Source organism: Cucurbita pepo, chromosome LG14, assembly GCF_002806865.2.
Source record: "Cucurbita pepo subsp. pepo cultivar mu-cu-16 chromosome LG14, ASM280686v2, whole genome shotgun sequence".
NCBI lineage: Eukaryota > Viridiplantae > Streptophyta > Magnoliopsida > Cucurbitales > Cucurbitaceae > Cucurbita > Cucurbita pepo.
The window spans coordinates 7,970,999-7,991,755 of NC_036651.1; the positions used below are offsets into that span (position 1 = coordinate 7,970,999).

Consider the following 20,757-nt stretch of genomic DNA (forward strand, 5'->3'; position numbering starts at 1 on the left):
AATTCAAATTCCAGTGTAACGGTCTTAAAAAAAAACTCGATCAACCCAACCCAACTTATACGATTTGGATTAGATTATGAACTTATTTGAGCTGAGCTCGATTCAAATAAATGAAAACATCATGCGTTGAGTTAGGTTCATTATTTTACAAGGTTATTGGGATTGAAAAATTTACAACTCGAACAATTGAGTTGGGTCTAAAAAAACGTCCCAACCGAACCGAAAAGTCCAACATTGGGCCTAGAAGGAAGAAGGCCCATTAGAAAAAGAAGGCCCAATGGGCTGGTTCTGTTGCTTGGCGCTCAAAATATTCCAAAAATTTATGCCAAGACAAGCATTTGATCCTCTCCTTTTAGCCACCTTTCATTCCTTAATATACAAACCATTTCTCACAAATCCATTCCATTTTAGATCCTCCAAAGAAAAGCTCTTCAAATCTGGATTCAATTGTGATCACATTCTTAACTCGAATCCGAATGTATATTACGAAAAAGAAGTCTAAAGATATAGACGTGTCGAAAGGCAGCAGTGGCGGAGACGGAGACGAAGACGAAGAACTCCTGTCGAATTCGAAGACGAAGAATGTGTACCCTCCCATTGAGACTTTCTGGTTCCCACCCTCGACAGTTGAGGCGACGATGGATGCACCGAAGGGCAGAGGCCTAGGCTCGAAGCTGCTTCACCCGCTAAGGTTACGGAGATCGTCGAGAGGAAGCTTGAAGAGGGCAATGGAAGAGAAACATGATCCAAAGGATGAAGAAGCTGTTGATAAGTTAAGGGAAATGCTTTTTCTTGAGGGCCAATTGCCAACCAAATTCAACGATTATCATACTCTTCTCAGGTGACCTCTCGTTTCGTCGTTATGAAAATTTTATAGGTTGGGTTCGTTCATAAGCTCCGTAAATCCACTAATATCTTAAAAATTTTATCTTTTTTTTTTATTAAAAATAAATTAAATAAATAATCCAACTGACCCGAATAAACCCAACTCAAAAAAATTATGGTTGAGTTGAGTTTGGTCTAAAAAAGGTCACGGTCCATCTCACGAACACTCCTAATATAGTAAATGCTCGAGCCAACATGTTAATTCATATTTGCACGAAACCTAGCTATGTCATGTTATACATCTGTAAGTAAAATTATAAAGATTATGGCCAAAATGAGTACGGTTTTGAAAATTAAACGGCCAAAAATAAAAAAATGTTAAAAGTTCGAGAACGAAAATATGAACGAGACTCTAATTTTAATTATTTGGTAATTTGTAAGATTAATATGGTTTTATTTTTATATGTTATTTAGATTCCTAAGGATGAGAGATTTTGATACGACAGCAGCAAAAGACATGTTTTTGAAATTCATCAAATGGCGTGAGGATTTTAGAACCGATGCAATTTCAAAGGTAATTCATAATTTTATGTGTTGTTTTGATATTTTTAATATTTTTCAAAAATACATTTTCTATTTTGTTTGATTTACTCGACCCTCAAAATACTAATACTAAGTTTAAAATTGTATTTAAAACACTATGATTGGTTGCTGGTCGGGTGTGATCGATGATCTTTGGTGAGTGGTGGTGGTGGTCACCAACGATGGACGATAGCTGAAAGTCAATGATAGTCGTGGTGGAACGAAGGTTGAGAGATTAGGCGGGGTAATGTAAGGGTATTTTGGTCATTTTAATTTATTGTGAAAAATTCACTAAAAAATAATTTTTTTTTTCTCATGAAAAGTCAACCCAAACACATCTAAGTCCAAGTTTTGAAAATTAAGGTCGTTGTTCCATTGTGTTTCAAATGTTTCCTTAAAAAAATGAAATTAGTGTGTGATAAAATAGTGTTACAACTCGGCCATAAAAAAATAAATTTCGGGTTTTGTTTAGTTTTTGAAAATTGACTATTGTTGGATGAAAGTCCCACGTCACGTCGACTAATTTAGGAAATGTTCATGAGTTTATAATCAAGGAATACTCTCTCTATTGGAACGAGGCCTTCTCGGAAACCCAAAGCAAAACCATGAGAGCTTAGGCTCAAAGTGGATAATATCATACCATTGTGGAGAGTCGTGTTCATCTTACATGGTATCAGAGCTATGCTCTAAACTCAGCCATGGGACTCCAAAAGAAAAGGAGTTGAACCTCGATTAAGGGGAGGTGTTGGATGAAGCCTTTTAGAGAAGCCCAAAGCAAAGCCATGAAAGCTTATGCTCGTTCAAAGTAGATAATATCATACTATCGTAGAGAGTCGTGTTCATCTACCAACTATAAATGTCTTAGTTTTTATACTTTCAATTGTTTAAGTTGGGATCAGATAACTATATGACTTAGAACGATTAATAAACTTTATGCTATGATCATCGAAAGAATCTTAATCGAAGAATTAATGTAGGGTTTTAAGTTCGAAGAGAAAGAAGAGGTGAAGAAATGGTACCCTCATGGGTACCATGGAGTAGACAAATATGGAAGGCCAATATACATTGAAAGGCTTGGGATGGTTGATCTCAACAAATTGTTGCAAGTAACAACACTTGAGAGATTTGTGAAGTATCATGTTTATGAACAAGAGAAGACTTTGAGCATTAGATATCCTTCATGTTCTATTGAAGCCAAGAAGCACATTGCTTCTACTACAACAATTTTAGACGTCGGTGGTGCGGTAAGCATTGTTCTTTATCCCTCTCGTTCGATCGGTATATTCTCGGTAAACGTTTCATTTATAGCTTGCTTTGTGTGGGTCGAGATGTGTTGCACGATAGACAACATTGATGTATACGTGTGGGTGTGTTTTTATAGAAGTTTATGGTAAAAATTAATAGGGTCTTGTAACAGCCCAAGTCCACTACTAACAGATATTGTTCTCGGTGTGTCAGTGAGGACGTTGAGCCACCAAAAGGGGTGGATTGTGAGATTCCACATCGGTTGGAGAGAGGAACGAAACATTCCTTATAAGAGTGTAGAAACCTCTCCTTAGCAGACGCGTTTTAAACCCTTGAGAGGAAGCCTAAGAGGAAAAGTTCAAGGAGGATAATATATGCAAGTGGTGGGCTTGAGCTGTTACAGGTCGAGTTGAAATCATTTTTGTAAGATCCCACATCGGTGGGAGAGGAGAACGAAACACCCTCTATAAGAATGTGGAAACCTCTCCCTAACAGATGCGTTTTAAAAACTTTAAGAGGAAACCGACAATATCTGCTAACGGTGGACCTGGGTCGTTACAATTTTTGACACGTGGGTATGTTTTAGAAAAGATTAAATGATAAGTTTAGTCCCAGAACTTTTAAATTTGTCAAATAAATCATGGAACTTTAAAGCGTTGATTATTGTTCTAGTGAGTAAAAGTTGAAATTTACGAGGTTTTTTTGTTTCTTTAGGGGGTATCTAACTTCTCTAAACCTGCCAGATATCTCTTTACAGAAATTCAGAAGATTGATAGTAATTACTATCCCGAGGTATGTTGAAGAACATGTAATATTAATCAGTTAGTCCTCGTGCTTTAATCTTAGTTTTAATCCCGTCTTATACCTTAATTTGTTTATTTTATTAGGCATTATCGCCGATAACCAAGTTCCATAGCTTTGAGTTTGTTATCCCGATCATGATTTTCTTAACAAACTTTGTCCTAATAATTTAATTGAAGTAATAGACCAATTTAAGCATAGTTCAACTACTGAAACCAAATTAATATTTAAATTTGTTTTATGAATTGTTTTGCAGACATTAAATCAACTGTTTATAGTGAATGCTGGGTCGGGATTTAAGATATTGTGGAAAGCATTGAGGGCATTTCTCGATGCTCGCACGTTAGCTAAGATTCATGTTTGAAATTTCTTTTCTTTTTAATTACATAAATTTTATTTCTTGCTTTTATTATCTCATCTCGAATCTATAACATCAGGTTTTGGGGAATAATTTTGTTCCCGAGCTACGTGAGATCATCGATCCAAGGTATCGTGTAACGTTTTGTGTTTTTGTACTCTGCTTTCATCGTTGTACTTCTAAATTTATTCATTTTGGCCATGGTGCAATTTTAGTCCTAATAAGTAATTTTAAATAAAGTTAAATTAATAAAAATACTCATAAATTTTCTACTTTGTTTAAAAAATACCCTCGAGTTTTCAAATTTTCATTCATAGTCTTCAACTTCTTTAAAAACTTTAAAATCAGTCTTACCGGTAATACCATGTCTAAAAAATACTAATAAAATTTAAAAAAATAATATTAAAAAGAGATAATCTATGAGATGTAGATAGACGGTAAAAAAATATTTTTGAATTTTATTTTTAATAATTATTTAAAATTTCATAAATATTTTTTAAAATATAACGCCAACTCTAAACACATTTTTTAATATTTTTTTAAAAAGTTGAAATTTAAATTTTATGACATTTTAGTTATTAAGGTAACAAGTACCGTGAATAAGTATGACCTTTAAATTGTTTATATATATATATATATATATATATATATATATAAACAACTCGACACGCCTACCCAACCCAACTCGAAATAGAGGGTCAGGTTGGGTTCTGAACCCTACTTGGATGGTTCGGGGTATCAGTTCAACTAATCTGAAATTTCAAGTTAGTTCGAAAGATTTTCCTAACTAAACTGAACCCAATCTAACCCGTGTATATCCCGATCCCGATTCTGATCCCGATAACCGATTGATTGACATATAAATTGATGGAAGTAAGTAAAAATTTGCAGTAATTTACCAAATTTCCTTGGTGGAAATTGTTGTTGTTCTGAATATGGAGGCTGCCTTTCAAGTGACAGAGGTCCATGGAACAACCCTACGATTCTAGCCATGGTTCAGGTCATTTTTAACCCAAACAAATTTTTATAATTTAAAAAAAATATATAATATTTAATAAAATATTTATTTGATTTATTTTTAGCAGGTTCTCTCTTCAGCTGATGAAACTTATGATAATGAAGAAGAAAGTGGTTTGGCTTCCGAAGACGCTCGCCTAGACAATCGAGTAAGCAACTTCTTCCAATCTCGAGTTATATTAGTATCTGAATTTTCATGTTCGTGTCTAATAGATTCTCGAATTTTTTATTTTGTGGTTATGATATCTTTTGAACTTAAAAAACGTCCCATAAGTTTATGAGCTTCCAGTTTTGTGCATAATTAGGTCATTAAAGCAAGGAGTATTCGTGGGTTGAGTTTGAGTTAGGTCGGGTCGAGTCGTGACATTTTATACGCAACTCAATTGTTCGGATTGTAAATTTTTTTCAACTCAAACAACTTTCGTTAAATAATGAACAACACTCAACTCAACTCCAACGGACATTATTTGGGTTGGGTTGGTTTTATAAATTTTAAATAAACAATCAGAGAGTATATATTTTGAAAAATTAACATCCAAATAGTTTGGAGTCTCAAGGAATTCATGAACCAACTCAACCCATAATTATTTTTTGAGTCGCTCCTAATTGAAGCAGATAATTCATGAGTATCATGTAGAGCACGATGAGTTAATACCATCTCGAATCAAATATTGTAAGACTACATTGAATCAAATTTCAATGTCCTACTACGTTGTCGTTAAAATACTATTTGTTTTTTGATATTACGATGTCTTAAGCATAGAACACAGTATCTTGAAAATGGCTGTTAAGTTTATCGTGTCGGTAAGAATATTGTGAATTGGAGAATAATTAATTTATGAGATTATTTTGCAGAAAATAGAAGCCTTTGAAGGAGCACTAGCAGAGGCCAAGAAAGTGTGTTTTATGGTTTTAGAATTTTTTTTTTTAATAATTATGGTAGAGAAATAAATAATTAAGTTTTTTNTTTTTTTTTTTTTTTTTTTTTTTTTTTTTTTTTTTTTTTTTTTTTTTAATTGCAGAAAATTGAGGCACTAGAAACAGCACTTGAAGATACCAAACTGGTGAGTTTTCTTATTTTAATTATTAAAATTTCAATGTTAAAAAATATCTTTTATTCCAAAATATATATATATATTTTTTTTCGGTTAGTATCACGTTTCAAAAATACTAACACGACACTCCACAAAAGTATGATATTGTCCACTTTGAGTATAAGTGGTCAGGGCTTTACTTTGGGTTTCCCCAAAAAGCCTCGTAACAATGGAGTTAGTATTCTTCACTTATAAACCCATGATCATTCCCTAAATTAGTCGATGTGGGACTTCCATCATCCAACACCTCCCCTCGAACAAAGTGTGTCTCCCCTTAATCGAGGCTCGACTCCATACCAATGGAGTTAGTATTCCTCACTTATAAACCCATGATCATTCCCTAAATGAGTTGATGTGGGACTTCCATCATCCAACAGAAGTAATCTATAGACAGTGGATAGACTGTTTTATAAGGATAAAAAGTGTTCCCAAGTAGTTTTTAAATATAATTTTTATTTTTTATTTTTTTTTTAAAAAGTTCCGCTTCAATTTAAAATTACGGAAAAGGGTAATTCTAGATTTTTTTTTTTCCAAGGTATTATTGAAACTTTTGAAAATTTAAGAAACTTACAAATAAATAGATAAATATATTAGTGAAATATACGGGAGGTAGTGTTGGAATATTTGGCCCTTAAAGAGGGACAAAATTACGTAAATTATCCTTGAACTATAAAAGAGTGGTTATTAATACTTACTAAATGCATAGACCACGTCCGTAAATAAAATAATCATTATTTCGAATAAATCCTTAAACTATTCAATTATTACGATGAAATCCAAAATGTGCATTAACGTAATAATTTAATATTGATCTAAAAACTAAATATGTAATCCTATTCAAATTTTATTTTGTAAAAGAAAAAAAAATAAATATATATATATATATATATATATATATAATTGAACTAATTTTGCATTTCCTTAAGGTAATAATTTTTGTATTTTTTTTTAATTATAATAACTTTAATTACTAAACTATAATCATTATTTTATGGTTTTTTTTTTATTTTTTTTTTTTTTACAGATTTTGAAAGATCTTACACAACATATTGAAGACTTGAGAACTTGAGGAACAAAATCCAACAAAAATGCATGAATTTATTATTTAAAAAAAAAAAAAAAAGAGCTTAATACTCCATAAAATTAACCTTTATTGGAATTAAGTTTAAAAAAAAATTGACCAATTGATATTATATATTTGGTTTCCATTATTGTCGCTAATATCAAAGAAATTAAAAAATATATATTTAAAAATATTTACAAAATCTTAGAATTTACCCGCATTGATTTTAAAGTCATAATATATAAAAATTAAAGATTAAAAAGATAATTTTTCTTAAAAAAAATTAAATTAAATTTAAATTTTATTTAAAATGTCTCTCATTTTAAATATTTTATATATTCTTAAATTTTTTATTTTCTACCTATTTTTTGAAATATTTTAATGGATATTAGATATAAAATTAAATTTAATGTCACAATCTATTGGTTACAATTTTGAAAATTTAAGTTAAAAATATTAACTCTCGAACATAAATAATATTTAAAGTACAAAATCATGAACTAAAAAATAAAATAATTTAAGAAAAATAAGTTAAATATTATTAAGTTTTTTTTTTTTCCAAAAAAAAAAAAAATCTTCAGTATAACAGAAATTTAAAATTATTTAAAACTATTTTATTTTAATTTTATGTCTTAATAATCTATTTAAAAATTTTAAAAGTAATTAAATGGTTAGACTTAATATTGAATTTTATAAATAATATGGAGTTAAAGTTTTAATTTTATTTATTTATTTGTAAATTAGAAAATATCAAATTAGTCCATAAAATTAAAATTGACAAATTTATATGACATTTTTGTAAGAATTGAAGAATTGAAGGACTAAATTGTAATTAATTAAAGTTAAGAAGCGTCCCGAACAAAGCGGTAATGTTCTAGAAACCCCGCCATTGTACCGGAAGAGAACCTCCATTACTAGAACCTTCTTTCCCCTTCCCCACGCTTCTTCTTCTTCTATAAAACCCCAACTTCTCGTGCAATTAATCCGCAATCCTATGAACCAGTGAATTCTCCCATACGTCTCTGAGTTTCAAGCTTTCCAAATCTGCATCAATGGCTTCTTCGATCGCTCTTCGAAGGCTGGCTGCTAACTCCGCCGCTAAGCTCTTCAATCCTGTTCGCTCAGCTTCTGTTCTTCCCTCTGTCGGTCGTTCGTTCAACACTAATGCTCAGATGACCAGCTACAATGACGACGAACGCTCCGTTGATGTGGACCGCCGCTCTGACCGCTCTCTGTCTCGTTCTTATGATCGCTTTCCTGGTTTCGCAGGTAGTTGTTATCTTTGTCCTTGTTAGAGCCTTTAACTCGAGATTTTTTAATTGATTGTGATGCTTCTATATTGTTCTGGAGTTCTGAACTACGTTTTCGTGAGTTTTTTGTTGCTTGTTTGTGTAATACGGTTACATATGTGGAAACGGTTGTGGAACTTCCGAGTGGAGTTCGAGATTATATGTTGTGAGAGCATGGCTGAACTATTTCATCGGTCTTTGAGGAGTGTCGTGTTGAAATCATCTATGATTTTGTTGATCCTGCTTGCTTGTTCATGACGAATCCTGCGGATATTACTCTGCTTGACGAATTTCGGCATGACAGTTGTTATTGATCGAGTAGTCTAGTGTTAATATTTTCTTACTTGTTGAAGTTATGGAACCATCTGGAAGTGGTTGCGACCGAGTGAGAAAGCTTGACCTGGTCACTCTGATTGACGATTATCTGCTAGGAAATGATTTGAAATTGGTTGTGTTTCAGAGAGGATATTGTTTATTTGAATGTTGGCATGAAACCTTCAAAGAATGAGTCGTTTTAGCGAGAAACTTACTCGCTTGCTGATGGCAGATCCTTCTTTACATTCTAAGTCTTTATCTTGTGTTCGTGGCGAACGTTGCTCTGTTCTCTCTCCTGGATGAATACCAGAGTATAGTCGTGCATTTGTCGTATTTTAGTTGTTTGTTAATGGAGAAATCTTGTTCTTAACAATCCTTGGTTGTCGATTTACAGACGTGTTCGATCCGTTTTCTCCGACACGAAGCCTAAGCCAGGTTCTGAATCTGATGGATCAGTTCATGGAAGATCCATTTCTGGCAGCTTCACGAGGAGTAGGAGCAGGATCTAGGAGGGGATGGGACGTGAGAGAAGACGACGACGCTCTGTACCTACGAATGGACATGCCTGGACTCAGCAAAGAAGATGTGAAGGTGAGTGTGGAGCAGAACACTCTCATTATCAAAGGCGAGGCTGCTAAAGAATCCGAGGACGAATCTGATCGGAGACGATTCTCGAGCCGACTCGATTTGCCTGCTAACCTCTATCAACTGGATTCAATCAAAGCAGAGATGAAGAATGGAGTTCTGAAAGTAGCTGTGCCAAAGGTGAAGGAAGAAGAGAGGAAGGATGTGAAGCAAATTACTGTCGAGTAGTTGGACAAAACTAGCAGAAAAAAACGGTGAACACCATACTCTCTGTTGTTTTCACACTGTAGAATGTAGAGCTTTCTGTTTAGTTTTGCTTTGTTCACTTTCATGGAGGTGTTTGTTGTAGCTCTCTGGATGTGGAGATTTTCAATAAAATGTGTGAATTTGAAGCTGTGTTGGTGAATCATTTGAGTCGATTTGAGGTTCAAGGAGTATTTGATGGAATCACATGCTGCTATGCTACGGAATTTCAGTTAATCAATTGAAGTTACAACATAACATAATCTTGTGGTTCGAGTTAGATGTATAGATACAATAATAATTTGAGTAAATGTGATGCCTACTTGGATTAAAAAAAGTATCAATTTAAAAGCAATTGTTCGAGAATTGATGGGTGAGGGATTGTGATTTTAGAGATTTGGAGTTGTAGGTTTGAGAATGGACTCCATTTTCTTCGTGAATCTTGCCTTGGAATTTCACATTTCCTTTTACAACCACTTGTTTTTTTGTCACATCTATGGTGAACTCGACTAACTCTGCATATTTAGACAAGAAAAGTAAACCTTTAGAATGCAAAGTTGAAGGGACCCATTTTAATTCAAAAGAATAAAAGAAAAGTGGTTTTAATACAAAGTGCGCCTTCCCTGCCTTCCCTTAATCGAGGCTCGACTCCTTTTCTAAATTTGGCAGTAGACGAACACGACTCTCCACAATGGTATGATATTGTCTCAAAGCTTTCATTGCTTTGCTTTGGGCTTTGGACTTCCCTAAAAGGCCTCATACCAACTCACTTATAAACCTGTGATCATTCCCTAAATTAGCGGATGTGGGATTTCCATCCTCCAACACATTTGAATGTTTGTTCGTTCTCTTCTACAATTAATGTGAGATCTTGCAACCCATATAATTTGATTTTATGTATGATCTAATATATTTGTTCTGTCATTTTGATATCTTTGAATAAAGAATCACTTTGTCTCTTCTCATTTCAGTTAAATGTGTAATCCTTAAGTTCATAATGAATTAATACGAAACTTTTGTTTCACTCAAAGATACTGTAGTTTTAGTAAATTTTAACCCATTCGAGTATAGCTAAACTTAATTATCCCAATTCTCTCCCCCTAATATGCTATTAACTAAAAAAAAAACATCTCCAATAAATGTTAAAGAGTTTAAATTCACGTTCTTAAGTTTATATAACAAAACAAGTAAGAGTGGACTTGAGCGTGATGTACTCTCATCTAAGAGATAAAACTATTCAAATCTTGTTACTCGAAGTAGCTATTTTGAACTCGAAACAAAAATAAGAGACGGGATAACGATGAAGAAGAAAAATATACGAACCAGAGATTTTAGAGAGAAGTTGAGAAACTCTTTGGCGACAACCATTGCAGCTCATATTTGCATTTATAACAATTACCTGAAACTATCAAACAAAAACAAAAAATTATAAATCTTTCAATAAAATATATAAATATAATCTCACAAAAACACATATTATTCTAAGAAATTCACCAAAAAAAAAAACAAGAACATATTTGAAAAATCTTACAGAAGGGGGTGTAAGATCCTCAGAAAACAACAAAGATTGCTCCATTCTTGGCTCTGTTAGTCAATGTTCTTGACTTTCTCTCTCTATTTTCTCTCTCTAGTTAGGCAGCCATGGATGATGCTTCTGAACATTTCCATCTAACTTCTTAGGCGCCTTATTAAATAGACCAATTCATCATTTTTTGGCCTAATTTAATCTTAGGGTTGGCATATTTGACTATTTTAATTAAACCTTTTCCAATGAATCTTTTCACATTCTCTCCGTCTTTTATTATTATATATTCGGACTTTAGATCTTTTGTTCGGGTTAATCCTATAAATCGGTAATCGGATTGGTAATTGGTATCTGGCTTTATTTGGGTTCAATTCCTTTCTTCCTACTCGAACCAACATTGGATCAATTCTTTCGATGCTTGCTCGAAGTGGGGTCGATTTGTTTTTGGTAAATTACGTGCTTAGTTTGTAAACTTTTGGTTTTATGTTTAGTTATTTTGATGCCTGTACTTGTACTTTGAATAATGTCTAATAATTTTTTTTCAATTGTGTGTCGAATAAATTTTTTAATTTTCAAGTTATCTTGAGAGCTTATGTTCAAAATGCACAATATCATACCATTGTGGAGAGTCGTGTTCGTCTAACATGGTATCAGAGTCATGCCCTAAACTTAATCGTGCCAATAGATTGGCAAATCCTCGAATCTCGAGCAAAGGATTCCAAAAAGAAAAAGGCAGTAAAAAATGACTAAGACTCCAAAGGAGTCGAGCCTCCTCGAAGGCAGTAAAAAATGACTAAGACTCCAAAGGAGTCGAGCCTCGATTAAGGGGAGGCGTGCTTTGTTCGAGGGGAGGTGTTGGATGATGAAAGTCCCACATCGGCTAATTTAGGGAATGATCGTGAGTTTATAAACAAAGAATACACTCTTCATTGGTATGAGGCCTTTTGGGAAGCCCAAAGCAAAGCCACCATAGAATGAAGTTATTACCTATCCAAACAAGATGCACCTTCCTATTTTGTTCCGGATCATGACCTGAATCTTGGACATGAGTTCAAATCATAATTCGAATCCTGAACATGGTCGAACGGTCTAAAACAGACACTATTTATTACTGGTGGGCTTGAACGATCTCTTTTTTACATTTTCATATATTTAAATGGGTTAATAAAATAACAAATTAACTATATATTTTTGTCAAAAAAATTTTTTTTAAAAAAAAATCAATTCAATATTAAAGATAATTAAATGAAAAAATTAAAAATTATATAAGAAATTAGTCAATTTATTTTTTCCCATTTGTAGAAAAATATTTTTCTCTCACAAATTTGATGCTCTCTGTTTCCTTAATATATTCCAACTTGGGTTTTAATAATTCTTTTTTTTTTTTTCTTTTTTTCAATTTCAATTATAAATTAATCAATGTTCTAAACAAAGAACAATTCCCTTCCTCAACAACCAATCTTTTGATTATGGGGTATTAATATATATTTGTATTTTTTAATGTATTTTTTAAATAAAGTAGTAACGGTTTTCATTCAAAACTAACCATAAAAATCTTTTTAAAATAAAATATAAAATTTATAAAAGTATTTTTATTAATTTAGTCGAGTAAATTGTATAAATAAAAACAAAATGGTATATATGTTTAAGTTATGGCATCGTGACTTCATGTTCTTATCATCCCTTCCCTATCATGGCTCTATTATTATTAATTATTGAAATTAAAATAAATAAATAAATGAAAGTATGGGTAATTTCATACTTTAATTCATCCTTCATTAAAGTTTTTTTTAATAATATTTTTAATATGTGATCTGATATTGTCTACTTTGAGTATAAGCTCTTATGAGTTTGCTTTGAGCTTCCCCAAAAGACCTTATGTCAATGGAGAGAGTATTTTTTGTTTATAAACTCATGATCATTCCCTAAATTAGCCGATGTGGGACTTTCATTATCCAACAAAAAAAAAAAAAAAAACAACAAATGGAATAAGAGAGTTAGAGTCAGTTGAGTTCTTGCCTGGTTGTGGTCCAAAGCACTCTCTAAGGCTACATAGCTCGAGTAAAGAGCTTCCAATAACATCTACTGTAATGTTATATTCTAATTCGATCACTCGTAAAATTGGATTAACCCAATTTAACTCATTCAGTTTGTGTTGAATAATAAACTTATTTGGGTTGGGTTAGATTGAAATAAATGAAGATTTTATAGATTGGGTTAGATTGAATAGAACTAGCTCGAATTTTTAATTTTAATAAATATATTTTTTCTTACTATAAAAATATTAATTTTTAAATAAATGAACAAACAACCCGACCCTTTTCAATATCGTTGGATTTTCAATTTTCTAAATCCTTATAAATGTTTTTTGGGATTGAAATTCTCTACATTTGAATTTGGACTTTGGGCCCAAATTGGGCTTCATTCATTTTGAAACTTACCTTAGAATTGGGCTTTGGGCCTAACCATTTGAATTGGGCTTCATTCATTTGAAACTTACCCTTTAGAATTGGGCTTTGGGCCTAACCATTTGAATTGGGCTTTGGGCCTAACTCTTTTGGATCTAGAATTTGGGCTTATTATCCTTATAAATGTTTTTGGATTAAAATTCTATTTTTGAATTTGGACTTTGGGCCCAACTATTTGAATTGGGCTTTATTCATTTTGAAACTTACCCTAGAATTGGGCTTTGGGCCTAACCATTTGAATTGGGCTTTGGGCCTAACTCTTTTGGATCTAGATTTTGGGCCTAATTATCTTTTTGGGATTGAAATTCTTTATTTTTGAATTTGGACTTTGGGCCCAACCATTTGAATTGGGCTTCATTCATTTTGAAACTTACCTTTAGAATTGGGCTTTGGGCGTAACTCTAGATTTTGGGCCTAATTAATCTCCAGTTCATTAGGGCCCAATTTGATCCGAGTAGAATTAACATTATTTGATATAATTAAATAGATAGTGAAATTACTGCGAATGACAAATAACGACACGATTAAAAAGACGTAAAGGTAAGAAAATGTGACATACGAGTAAATGAGAGATACATGAATGAACCAATACCACATCTAAATAAGAGCGGTCCTAAAACTTTCCTGTCCAGTGACTCAATCTCACGAACTTCAAAAATTACGTGTTTTACTTGGAGCAATTCTATGATAGGTGGCCGAATAAAATTATTCAACCATGTCGTAAGGGATCGTTTTGAATCCTGAGCTTGGGTCGTGACAGAACCGGGAAAAGTTTTAAACTTTATTTATTTATTGGTTTCTCTTTTTGAAATAATCCAAGAGCTTATGCTTAGAAATGGATGGGTGGGGAAGAGGACCACAAACCCACCCAACACCACAATAAATGCCTCCCATATCTCTACACCCTTCTAAAGATCATCTTCCATTTTTTAATGTGATAATGACATTCATATTTTTTAATTGGATTTTTCCCTCCTCGCTATAACTCCAAAACCCGAAACATTTTTCGAGCTAAGTCGTTGAGACTTTACGCTCCAAAATATATAATGTTTGATGTTTACCATGTTAACTTATGTCATACCTACTTAATCATGCTCGAATGTTTAAATTTAATATCAATTGAAAAATAGCTCTAACGCCCCACATCGAAAATTTGGACAAAAAATTGGAATTTATATTCGATACCTCGTGGCCCCTCCCGACATTTTCCTACTTTACCTATCCTATAAATTATATATATAGATTTTGATTTGTGCCCTAAGAATATATTAGAAAAAGGTGAAAAAAAGTAATAATAATTTGAAAATTATAAAATCCCAAAAAAGATTAAAAAAAAAAAAAAAAAGGTTCATGAAAGCAACTCTATTGTGCAGATCTATGTACTTTTCATGCCATCATAAATATATATAATAAAATAAATAAATAAATAATCAAAACAAATCACAGCCATTCATTTTGGGTGTCAGATTTGTATCCAATTCCAATAATTTTGATCATATCATACCTCTTCTACACATCATCCACATTTCTCCCACACAATTATTGTATCACACACCTTTTTTATAATAATAAAAATGAGCTTTGATCTAGTGAAAACTAGCTCGGTGCAGGTCACGTTCGACAAGTGGATCTTGTAGTCAAGCTCAACCTCCTTTCTATCAATACACTCGGGAGCCAATTCCCGTCTGGCTGATCAAATTATATCTAACAAAAAGCCTGATGTAGGTCATGCTCGACGAGTGGATCTTGCAGTCAAGCTCTCCCTTCTGCCATTACACTTGAGAGCCAATTCTCGTCTAGCCAATCAAATTATATAGGGCAAAAAACTCAATGCAGGTCATGCTCGACGAGTGGATCTTACCGTTAAGGTCCCTTTTGCCATTGAACTTGAGAGCCAATTCCCAATCAAATTATATCTAGCAAAAGAACTCAATGCAAGTCATGCTCGACCAGTGGATCTTACAGTCAAGCTCCCTTTCGCTATTGCACTCGAGAGCCAATATCCGTTTGACTAATCAAATTATCCCTAGCAAAAAGTTCAATGTAAGTCATGCTCGACCAGTGGATCTTACAATCAAGCTCCCTTTCACTATTACATTTGAGAGCCAATATCCGTTTGACCAATCAAATTATCCCTAGCAAAAAGTCCAGTGCCAGTGGATCTTAGTCAAGCTCCCTTTCACTATTACACTCGAGAGCCAATATCCATTTGACCAATCAAATTATCCCTAGCAAAAAGTCCGGTGTAGGTCATGCTCGACCAGTGGATCTTACAGTCAAGCTCCCTTTCACTATAACACTCGAGAGCCAATATTCATTTGCCCAATCAAATTATCCCTAACAAAAAGTACAATGCAGGTCATACTCGACGAGTGAATCTTACAGTGAAGCTTCCTTTTGCCATTGCACTCCAGAGCCAATTCCCATCTTCCATTATTTAATTTGTGAGTCTTCATCACTTATAGTAACCTATCGTTCAATGAATAATTCAACTGTTCTATGAAACGATAATCAAAACTATGCTTGTTTCAGTCTAATCCTTGTCGTGGGTATTACAAACTATTAACCATAAGAACAAAAACGTTACGAACCAGACCAAACCCAGATAGAAATTACAATTACCGAATAGAAATCTAACAAATTGGTATTACAATACGAGTATTAATCTTTGTGACAGTCCAAACATAGCATGTTCCATTCAATAATAAAGTTGTTTGTTTGTTTATTGATACTCATTATAATATAATCTCATTGCTAAGAACTGCCCCTCAAGCTTTAAGAATTAGGCCATGTTTGGAAGCCTCCAAAATGGCATACCTAAGAACAAATGAGTAAACAATTCACTCACCCATGTGGCTTCTTCATCAGTACCTGTTCCCACAACCATACACACAAATTTGATATTCAATATGCAAAAAGACAAGCATTTTGAGAGAATCATTGTAATTTATAAGCCATTCAAACTGAATTATAAGAACCAAAGACAGGAGGTGATGGCAGTGTAATACTTAATTAGCAATGTGAATGAATCACTCGTATCAACCAACATAAGAACTATAGTTTTATCAGCTTTTCGGGTCTTGTCCGAGCATAATGATAAGGATAATTGGATCCAAACAGCACCAAAATATTCGGGTTCGAGTTTTGTATAAGATTCCCCAAACTGAATTGATATGACAGTCGAGACTGTCTGCGCATGTCCATCGAAAACTCGCTACACTGTTAGCAAAATCTAGCTACAAGATATGTAGAGATGACATCTGGGCTGAGAACTCAAACTAAGCAACCAGTTAGGGAATGGCCTGTGTGCGACATTCTACATTCTAAGTTTAAGCTAGAACTGTGAGATCGAAACGTTCTCTATAAGGGTGTGGAAACCTCTCCCTCGTACGCGTTTTAAAAACTTTGAGGGGAAACCGAAAAGGAAAGCTCAAAGAGGACAATATCGGCTAATGGTGGGCTAGAGCTGTTACAAGAACCCAAGATAATAAGGGTGAGAAGGGCTCGAGATGTATGGAGATACACTTGAAGATCCTAGGTTCGAGCCTCCAAGTGGTTCGTTGTCTCTCGTAACTAGACATGGGACGGGCAAAGACTCGTCAAGGGAGCGGGCTATGAGCTTAGCATAAGTTAGTGAGACCTCTGGTATGGAAGTTATCCCAAAAGAGAAAGCATGAAAGTATAAAATCACTATGTTCTGAGATTCTAATGGCTTTGATATCCAGCTGAGTTCTAAATACACCTTTACATCATCAAAGAGCTAAAGAGAAACAGACAGTGCACACCACTAAGGTTCGGTTCGGTAGCCATTTAGTTTCGCCGGTTTCTCACAAGTTCTTTACAATTGTGAGATCCCACATCGGTTGGAGAGGAGAACGAAACATTCTTTATAAGGGTGTGGAAACCTATCCTTAGTAGACACGTTTTAAAAACCTTGAGAGGAAGCTCGAAAGGGAAAGCCCAAATCGAACAATATCTGCTAGCGGTGGGCTTGAGCCGACAAATCTTTTCCTCTTTCTCAAGGAAAAAGTTGAATTCTTAGCCAAATTCCAAAAACTAGTCGTAACAGAGTGAAACGGAACACTTCTAGTACAAATATTGCCACCACGACTCACTATCTATACCCTTCTTTCAAACTCGGTTCTATCTTCCTCTCGAACAAGTAGAACAGCCAACATAACCAGAAAATGTGCATTTCATTACAATAAAACACGAAACGAAGAAAACGAAACCAGAGCAACAATGGCAGTTTTTGCAGAAGAAATAATATACTAACATGCTTGTAGTTAGATTTTTAGATACACTAAGGAAGCTAGCCTGTCTGGACCTATGAATCAAGAGCAGAAAATGATGCAAGAATGACAAGTAATGAAAGTTAAGAGATACCACAAAACAGTGCAATGTTATTGATGATTAATTATACGAGTAGATAAATTTGAACCTCTGGCATAATAGGAGTCGTTGATAAGAACCCGAGCTTTCAACATCTCCAGGCCGAAGCGGAGATGAGCTCCCGACGCTGCCAGCATAAAACTAGGGAAGCCTGGCGTTTCTCGACGTGAAATCCCCTCACAGAAGTTCTCTTTGCTACACATTCTGCTTGAGTTTCAGTGAAGTTGCTGAAGTTTACTGGTGTAAAGCCAGCAGAGGCAAAGAGTGTTTTCCAAAGGGGCATTCTTTCAGGCGCTCGAAGACGCCCCAGAACAGTGCTTTCAATTCTCGGTTGCAAAAGAAACCTCTCGATCTTGTTCACAGCGTCCGAGTTCATATTAATAGCATCCAGAGATTCCAGGAGGTTAATGTAGGACTGAAGTGCCTGAAGCATATGCTGAGGAAATGGGAGGTCACTTCGATCGCACCCTCGGTCGAGTGAAACCACAAGTTTCGGTGAGAGTTGTTTGATGAAACGGAGGAGAGATGGAAGCAATGCTGGTTGATTCGATGTCGAACATAGAGGGAAGTTTACTGCAATAGCCTCGTTTTCGTTTGCTCGAGAAAATGGCAACGAAAAGGAGTTCTGGTTCAAGGAATCGAAGTTGATCATTTCGAACTCGAAACTTATCCCAATGTCATTAGCAAATTGAGTGAGATTTTCGCGCATAAGCCCGAGTTCAATCGGATGATGTGTCGAGGGAGAGGCAAAAGCAGTGATTTTGAGTGATGCACCCTGGTTCCTCAAGGACAGTTCCTGCATAAAAGAAGCCCATTGTGCTCCAAAACCAATATCGAAATCTACAATGTGAATTCGACCAACGTCGTCGAGAGCCTCGAGCAGTGCCTGATTGCAGGTGAAATTCACAAACTGAACAAGTGGGGAGATTTCGGAAAACACCTTGTAAGCACCCATCTTGAAGATCACATCAAACGGTGTCGGGCAGCGAGGTGGAGGAGGATTAACCGGGTTGTTCATAAGGAGGAGCAATTGAAGAGCCTCCTTGAAGTAGAAAGCAGCCCTTTGAAGGGGCTTTCCAACAGGTGAGAGCTGGTGATTGAGCCGCGCCAATATCCCTTGCGCGTGTGAGAAGTTCCCAGTCCCGACCAGCTCCGCCGCCTTGTAGAGCTGGTCAAGCAAAGCATGTTGCTGTTGCTGTGGGGGATTGTTATACGCCATTTCGTCGCCAAGCCCTACAACTTTCGGCTTCGGGGACATTGCCTTCTGCTGAGGAAGACACTGCAAACCAGGTGCATAACCAAGCTGCTGCTGCTGCTGCTGCTGCTGCAACACCTGCACCTGATGATTCCTCATCAAAATCTCATTCGGTATCGGTATCGACCCGTTCGGGTTCGCGTCGAGTGCTCCGCTCGAATTGTGCCTCTTCAGCTGAGGCTGGAGCTGCTGTTCTTGTTGACCAAACATCAATGGCACAAAGAAGCTAGGATTCTGAGGGTGCTGATGCTGGTTCAACAAAACCTGAGCAGCATTCAAACTCTGGGGCTTCTCATCAGGGCGCTCAAATGGCTGAATCAAACCAGAAACAGGAACAACAAGATTTTCAAGAGACCCATTAAAGATAGGGCTCTGAAGATTCAAATTCCCATGGCGATTGTTCATCCCCAAACTAGAACTCTTGTAATTAGCCCCCCCACAAGCAGGAACAGGAAACGATAAATTAGGATTAATGTTAGCAAGAACATTACCAGCTCCGCCGCCGAATTCAGAACCCTGTTCGACAATTCCGATACCGGCATTGCCATCCAAATCAAAGGGGTTTTTACTCCCGATAGTGGAATCTTCAACATCCCCGGCGATCCATCGGAGAAACGACTGTTCAGGGCCGGCAGTTTCCGACCACATACTCTCCAAATCTTCCAATCCACTAGAGAAAATGGCGTTCCCAACACCAGCTCCGGCGAGCGGCTCAACAGAAGGGGTCTCCGGAGGAAGTGAAGGAACACAACCACCGCCACCGCCACCGCCACCGCCAAAGGAAGAAGAGAGAGTGGAAACCGATGTGGGAGGACTGGGGCTTCTCATATGAAGAACGGAAGTGGGTTCGTTGTTGGGTAAAAGAAAATAAGAAAACCCTTGTTGTTGTTCTTCGAGTTCTTGGTGTTCTTCCCCTTTCTTAACCCACTTTTCTGCAAAACCAGAGCAAATCGGAGAAGAAGATAACGCGGCTGAAATTTCCAAGTCCCCCTTCCCCTGAAAATGAAAGGAAATCCCCCTCATACCCAGAGAAGCAAGAACAAAGCCGCCAAAGAAGAAATCAAGAACAATAACACTCCAAAGGGTTTGAAAACAAGAGAAGAACTACAAATTTGTGGGTTTAATCTGAAACCCACCATTTTTCTTTGCATGCCATTGAATCCCAAAATCCCATTATCAAAAACCCATTTCAGAGATTGTTCTTGAAATTCCTCTTCTTCCTCCATCTCAACCCCCTCTTCCTTCTACCTTCCATTTCCATAGCTGCTCTGTGTTTGTTGTTGCTCTTCTTGTTATCGCTTGAGAGATTGATGTTTTGTTTGTTGTTGCTGTTGTTCTAGGCTTGTGTTGTAGCAGAGGTCTGTGGGCTTCTCTGTTCTGCCATGGATGCGTACATCATAAAAAAGGCAATAAAGCGTACGCCTCCTTCTCCTCCACTCTCTCTCTCTTCATTTCTCTTACTTTTTCTCTTTCTTCTTCTTCTTCTTCTTCTTTTAATTTCTTTGTTCTTTGGGTTAAAATGGTTTTGTTTTTGGCCCTTTTTGTTTATTTACTTGCCTCCATTCTAGTTTGTACTCGGATACTCTTCTCTTTCCCTCCCTAATTTCAGAAAGCCCAAAACCAGGCAGCTCAAACACATCAGCAACAAGGCCCTTCTCATTTCCTTCTTCCAACCTTACAACAACCCAAAATTCTATAAC

At 35.4% G+C, this 20,757-nt stretch overlaps 4 protein-coding genes across 6 annotated transcripts; 2 read left to right on the top strand and 2 right to left on the bottom strand.

Annotated features, from left to right (window-relative positions):
- Positions 1-425: 425 nt before the first annotated feature.
- LOC111810548 (phosphatidylinositol/phosphatidylcholine transfer protein SFH11) lies at positions 426-7,115 on the top strand. 2 transcript variants are annotated; one of them, XM_023697261.1, is made up of 11 exons: positions 426-841; positions 1,300-1,399; positions 2,385-2,651; positions 3,367-3,444; positions 3,710-3,811; positions 3,891-3,940; positions 4,703-4,811; positions 4,897-4,977; positions 5,684-5,725; positions 5,851-5,892; positions 6,947-7,115. In XM_023697261.1, exons 1-11 carry the CDS (start codon positions 477-479, stop codon positions 6,989-6,991), a joined length of 1,281 nt encoding a protein of 426 aa, XP_023553029.1. In that variant the 5' UTR covers positions 426-476; the 3' UTR covers positions 6,992-7,115. The 2 variants fall into 2 exon arrangements, with proteins under 2 accessions (XP_023553029.1, XP_023553030.1); XM_023697262.1 differs by lacking the exon at positions 2,385-2,651 and having other exon boundaries at positions 545-841.
- A 789-nt stretch (positions 7,116-7,904) lies between these two features.
- LOC111810870 (small heat shock protein, chloroplastic-like) lies at positions 7,905-9,580 on the top strand. Of its 2 annotated transcripts, none has more exons than XM_023697686.1 (2): positions 7,905-8,257; positions 8,984-9,580. In XM_023697686.1, exons 1-2 carry the CDS (start codon positions 8,038-8,040, stop codon positions 9,400-9,402), a joined length of 639 nt encoding a protein of 212 aa, XP_023553454.1. In that variant the 5' UTR covers positions 7,905-8,037; the 3' UTR covers positions 9,403-9,580. The 2 variants fall into 2 exon arrangements, with proteins under 2 accessions (XP_023553454.1, XP_023553455.1); XM_023697687.1 differs by having other exon boundaries at positions 7,929-8,254.
- Positions 9,581-9,754: 174 nt separating this feature from the next.
- LOC111810871 lies at positions 9,755-11,083 on the bottom strand. Its single transcript, XM_023697689.1, has 3 exons — positions 10,949-11,083; positions 10,741-10,822; positions 9,755-9,932 (listed from the first exon to the last, which is right to left on the bottom strand). The coding sequence occupies exons 1-3, from the start codon at positions 10,991-10,993 to the stop codon at positions 9,763-9,765; spliced, it is 297 nt and encodes a 98-aa protein (XP_023553457.1). The 5' UTR covers positions 10,994-11,083; the 3' UTR covers positions 9,755-9,762.
- A 4,910-nt stretch (positions 11,084-15,993) lies between these two features.
- Positions 15,994-20,574, bottom strand: LOC111810740 (scarecrow-like protein 27). Its single transcript, XM_023697509.1, has 2 exons — positions 17,852-20,574; positions 15,994-16,281 (listed from the first exon to the last, which is right to left on the bottom strand). The coding sequence occupies exon 1, from the start codon at positions 20,078-20,080 to the stop codon at positions 17,891-17,893; it is 2,190 nt and encodes a 729-aa protein (XP_023553277.1). The 5' UTR covers positions 20,081-20,574; the 3' UTR covers positions 15,994-16,281; positions 17,852-17,890.
- Positions 20,575-20,757: the final 183 nt, after the last annotated feature.